The sequence below is a fragment of the Anneissia japonica genome, unplaced genomic scaffold (assembly GCF_011630105.1).
Source record: "Anneissia japonica isolate Jap-2015-1 unplaced genomic scaffold, ASM1163010v1 scaffold1118_len251929_cov158, whole genome shotgun sequence".
Taxonomy (NCBI): Eukaryota; Metazoa; Echinodermata; class Crinoidea; order Comatulida; family Comatulidae; genus Anneissia; species Anneissia japonica.
Genome location: NW_022730222.1, coordinates 36,496 through 42,497, shown reverse-complemented (window position 1 = coordinate 42,497; position 6,002 = coordinate 36,496). Strand labels below are relative to the sequence as shown.

Sequence of the window (6,002 nt, the reverse complement as noted above, 5' to 3'; positions counted from 1 at the left end):
GTATGTGTATTTTTACGATATATACTCATGCTTTCTACATTGTTGTTAAATTGTAAATCCAGAAAGTGTACTGTGTCACTGTTTTCAAATGATTCAAAAGTAAAATTTATCTGTCTATGAAAAGCATTGAAGTAGCTTAGAATTTGCGGGAAATCATTGGGCTTAGCTAATACTAGCGTGTCGTCAACAAAACGAGTATAAAACTTAATAGTACCTGATTCAATAAGTTTAGGAACAATAGACGCTTCTAGTTCAGTCATTAAAATATTAGCTAAAACTGGGCTAAGAGGCGAACCCATTGAGACACCATCAGTTTGTTTATAGAATTCATTATTACATGTAAATACAGTTTTAGTACAGCAATCTCTAAGTAGCTTCCTTAGCGAATTTTTCTTAAGGTTAGTAGATAACAGTTTCTTATTGTAAACTCTATCAAGAATTATATTAATTACCTTAGTAAGGGGAACATTTGTAAACAGAGATTCAACATCAAAAGATAGAAAACGGTAACCTAAATTATATAAATTGTTTGGTATAGCTTTAATGCGGTCAGCAGCATCAAAAGAATCTTTAAGGACAAAGTCATTAACCGTTAGAGGGCCTAATAAGTTTGATAAGTACTTAGCTACTGAATAATAACAAGTACCGGTCGTGTCAATAATAGGTCTTAGGGGTGGAATATTATCAAAATCTTTATGTAATTTAGGTAGTCCATGGGCTCTAGCAGGCATGGTTGGACGAATTTCTTTGTATTCAGTTTCAGTTAGTTCATTTCTATTAAATAGTGTCCGGAGGTAGGCTTGTAAGGAGTTAAGCTGTGTAGTTAATGAACAGTTAGATAGTTTCTTAAACTTAGTTGAATCAGAGAACAAGTTTGTCATAGATGTGATATAATCAGTTTTCTTCATTATCGCAACACCATTTCCTTTATCAGGTTTAAGAATTACATACTTATTACGTAAAATTTTTAAAGTATTAATACGTTGGGCATCACAATTTAAATTGCGGTTATTAAAGTCAAGAAAGTTACATGTCATTGCACGAATTGAGTTCTTATTTTTCTCACGTTTTTAAATGATTTAGGTAGAGCATCAGCATTATTAAGTTGTTCCCAAATTGATTCAGCATAAACAAACATATCAGAGTCCTTAGGTCGTGTAGCTAATCCATTACGGATACCAAATGTTAAGACAGATTCTTCTTCCTTAGATAATGTTTCGCCAGTTAAGTTAGTAATTATATGGTTAGGGTTCGTACACGTTCCATTGCTTATTGCATGTTCACGTAGAAGGTTGTTAAATTTACGTCCATGGCGGTAAGATACCTTACGCATTTCCTTATCTACAGTAGTCCTAACATGATGCTTATTAACTAAGGCACGTAACCATGTAGTAGACTTAACGAGAGCGTCGTCAGAGACTTAATTAAAGAGGTAAAATTCATAACTTTATGGCAGTATAAAAATGTTTCTCATTTTATATCTACTAAGGATCAAACCCCTAAGGAGTACAGAAGTTCTGTTGTCTATCATTTTAAATGTCCAGGCTGCAATAGTGAGTGCCTGTCTCTTATACACATCTAGATGTGTATAAGAGACAGGTAAGAATGCTTTGATCTTTTGTTTAAATCACTGCTATGTCACCTACTAGAGGTAATGTTTTGATTGGTTAAACACTTTTTGTACTAGTGCATATAAGCTTGCTAATATGGATAATTTTTTCATTCCTGATGATGACATAATTAATGTCAAAATATTGAATCCCAACACGATGGCGTGTATTTCAATACTTGGAGTATGTACCGTATTATACTTTCTTATCTGAGATTAATCAGTGGACCTTTCGGTTTTTCAGTAATAAACAGTTACACAGTACTAGTTATAGTCACAATTTATAGTAAAACAATTTTTATTTCGAACACATTTTAAATATAAAAATCCAATGTAATCTGTAAATCAGGGCTACAGTATACTAACAGGGCTACTGTCTATGAAATATAATTACAGTACTTTAAAACATTCAGTATAATATCCCCAAACGTAACAATAAATTCTTATATTTATATTTTACAGGAAATACAGGCACACCGGATACAGAAACTTTGTGAAATGGACACAGGGGTACTTGGGCAAAGGTAACCGTGTGGTTTTACCATCATGTGTTTTTGCCAAAATCAGGAACAAATTCAGGTCCGGGCATTACGCAGGTTTTAAATATCCAAGTCTATAAATAAATACTAAAGCATATTTTTTTACAACGGTCTCCTGCATACTCAAAGCTGCTACAAAGAAACGATGGAATATCTACTTGACTTGGCTGGATAACTCCCTCATTACAGCGAGTAACCACAAGGTCCAACAGTTTGTCTACATGCTCTGAAAAATATATGACAAAATAGTTTCCATATGAAAGAAAAACCTGTTTTAAATATACACTTCTCTACTGAGAATGTTAGTATTATTGTCGTTTATCAACTATATCAAATAACCATGACAACCAACATTTTCAACATATTGCAAAAAGTATTAAATGATCCAATAGTTTACGTATGAGAAAGAAATAAAGTTTGATTTAAAAGAAGAAAAAAGTTTTCTACTAAGTGATTTTATTGTTGTTCGATTAAACTTTTACCATAACTTGCTGCAACCACCACTGGTCTGACAACGGCAACACCTTTCTTGAACTTTGGGAAAGTTATTGCGTAGGGCTTGCACCATGCACTGTCGATGCTTGCGAGCGACCTCCATTTTCATTATAATGCTGGACAGCCAATAAGGTCCTGCACAATTAAAATGTTACATAAGGAATAAATCATGATTCTGCTTAATACAAATCAACAACAATCTAGCTCAACATTATTATTGCTAACATTAATAACAAATTATTTACCTGCACTTTTGAGGGCAATACAAGAAGTGGTAGGTCTTTGGTGCAAATTGATTGAGGAGGGAGTGGAAGGCTTTTAATCTGGAAGTCTGGTGCTTCTCGCTCATCATAGCTATGTCCGAACACAAACGAGGATTGTTCACAATCGCCAGTACCTTGTTACATGCAATAGTTCCTGTGAATTTTTAAAATAATTTTTTGCGAGGGAATGATATGACTGTTGTAATTAGTGGTGTGCATTGCCGTATACAGTTAAACCTGCCTAAATCAACTCGAATAATTTCTAAGTCAATCTTATGTTTTGAATTTTATCAAAGTCGAACAATTTTTCAATGCCACTTTGGAATCGACTTATGCAAGTTCATTTGTAAATGCTTTTATATTTTTAGTACAAAAATAGAGCAGCACAGTAGTAATTGGTGATTTTTACCTGGTATTAACCATTTCCTGTTTTGCCGTTGTTCAATTTCTGCATGGAGACAGTTAGGAAAGTGATCTCCATGTCCTGTATGCTGGTTTCGCCACCATCACCTTCCCATCACCAGAACTTGTTGATGTTGCGCACCAGTATACATGGTTGACCATGCTCGTATCCATGGCTTGAGGGATTTGCCGCACACTAGTTTTGCCACAGCGTCAATTTTTTTCTTGATTCCTATAAGAATATCATAATCATATTAAACGATAGAAAAAAAATTGACAAAGAAAAATTTTTAATTATTTACTAAGACAGAAATTCAATATACCTTTAGCTATATGCCAGATGTCAAATTTGTGGACTGTTCCCTCCATGTTTTCTCTCACCCACTTCTTGATCGACGAATGGCGATCAGTCACTAATACATCAACGTGTACTCCATCATCTTTTAAACTGTAACGGCTCTCACAAGGCCTTCCTTCTCCATAGCGCTGCTTGAGCCAACCTCATTTGACTAAAAAACATAACCAATAATACAATTAATGTTTAACTGAAAAATTGTGTTTGCATAGGAATTAATTACAAAAGTATCTTGGAAATTTTTTTTCAATCATCTTAAATATACATGCACAAGCTGAACATCAACTATTCGTGCACCATTTAGGTCCATTAAGGTATAGCACCCATATTTGGCTGAGTGTCCTGGTGAGTCGCATCGGCCATCACCACCAAGAACTATCTTTTCTCCTTTTGTTAGTTCTTCTATCCTTTTCTTTCTGTCTTCTTCCCACAGGGTCTATGCTTGGGAGCAGGAAATTCCGTTGGTGAATGAAATATGCTTGCTCTGAGATGCTTGCACATCTCAGATGCCTTAAAAGCCTGAGTGATTTGGCAACACATGAGCCGGAGAACAAGATGGCTGAATATAGCAAAATGTTCCCTGCAGGAGTGTTCTTTATCATGGGCTGCGATTCCCACATTCTCTTGAAATTGCAGGAAGCACAAACTTGTCTAATTCTGCAAAATGTACCCTGCACAGCAAACACAGAACCCTTTGCTGGTGAACTGCAAACTGGACACACTTGAAAGGCAGCTAAAAGTTGGTCCTCGTACACAGGAACTTTCGACCTTTGTACACATCACCTGGTACATGGTCTCTGAAAAATATTGAAAAAGTTTAGATGAGATGTGAGAAATCCTGCCATAAAAAGGTTTTCATACAACAATAACTATAATACAATACAATAAACCAACATTTATAATGCACCGGTATCCATCAAAGACGCTCGTGGCGCATTGACAAGTCTGAGCTATAGACCAAGATAAATAACCAGACAAAATAAATAAGAAACGAAAATGCCAAAACAATAGCTAACCGTAAAAATAACAATTTTTCATTGACATGTTATTGACATAATAGTGTTTGACCTGAATGCAAAACAACAATAAAAAGAAATTAACTCACACATCATCTTCACCTTGATCAGCCTCCGTTTCAATATCATCAAATGGTTCATAGTCTGGGTCAGTAGTGCTATCATCGTCCTCCGAATCTGTCTCATCATCTGTTTCATGTTCTGTCTCATCTTCTGGCTCACTTTCAGCTTTATCTGCTGACTCGCCTACGGTTTTATCTGCCACCTTGTCTAGTGTATTTTTAGCGCCACTTGTAATGGCATCTGTAGTATCACATTTGTTAGCACTGTCAGCAGCCACTACACTAGTATTACCATCATTGCCACTTGTTATCCACCTTAATGACTTCATCATCAGGGAATATTTGCATTCCTACAAAATAAATACATACATAGTATGTAGTACATGCCATGTCAATTCAATTAATTTAATTTTTGTAAGATGTAGATTTTAAATAATTATATATCATTTAATAATTTTACAGGTACATCGGGAGTGAAGGCATCTTTCAAATAGATTAATTACCTTTATCAGTCATACGTGTGCGGAACTGGACACTGAAATTGGCCATCTTAACAACCTTTGGCTACTTGTGAATGCAACACTCACAGTGGTGTGGTTCAATAGGCGCGGTCTGAAACAAAATTGGATTAAATAGTTTATCCAATTTTATCTATCAAATCTGAAGTTTCATCTTTCACGGCCGCATCTCATCCCTCATGTCATATCACCAAACTTGAAAGCTTTGAGACAGTCAGTGAAGACACGGTTGCAAAACTTCTTATATCTATGGCACCGAAATCTTGTGATTTGGATCCTTTCCCTACCAAGATTGTTCGTAAACTCAGTTGTGCTGTCTCATTATTTCGTTCTCTTGTCAGTTCGTCCCTATCCTCCGGCATTTTTCCTGACTCTTTAAAGATTGGTATTATCACGCCACTCTTAAAAAAATCAACATTGGATCTTCATTCGTTTATCAATTATCGGCCAGTTACTAATATCCCTTTTGTAGCCAAGATCATTGAGAAAGTTGTCTGTTCCATTCTTGTTAAGTTTTTAAATTCCAATAATTTATTTGATTCTTACCAGTCAGCCTTTAGAAAAGCACACAGTACGGAATCTGCTGTAATCAAAGTTAATAATGATATTTTGCAGGCCCTTGACAACGGATATTGTACATTATCAGTGTACCTCGATTTGTCCGCCGCGTTTGATACCATCGATCACAGTATCCTCATTGATCGACTTTCAGCTTTAGGGATTTCTAGACAACAGTCTGTTAG

At 35.4% G+C, this 6,002-nt stretch overlaps 1 protein-coding gene across 1 annotated transcript in view; it reads right to left on the bottom strand.

Moving 5' to 3' along the window:
* Window positions 1-3,643: 3,643 nt before the first annotated feature.
* Window positions 3,644-6,002, bottom strand: part of LOC117114792 (ribosomal L1 domain-containing protein CG13096-like) — a 4,278-nt gene continuing 1,919 nt past the window's right edge. Inside the window, exons 3-4 of the mRNA XM_033258486.1 lie at window positions 4,769-5,091; window positions 3,644-4,460 (exon numbers count right to left, since the gene is read on the bottom strand). Coding sequence (XP_033114377.1) covers window positions 4,397-4,460; window positions 4,769-5,091 — 387 coding nt within the window. The 3' untranslated portion in view covers window positions 3,644-4,396. The remainder of the gene's footprint in view (window positions 4,461-4,768; window positions 5,092-6,002) is intronic.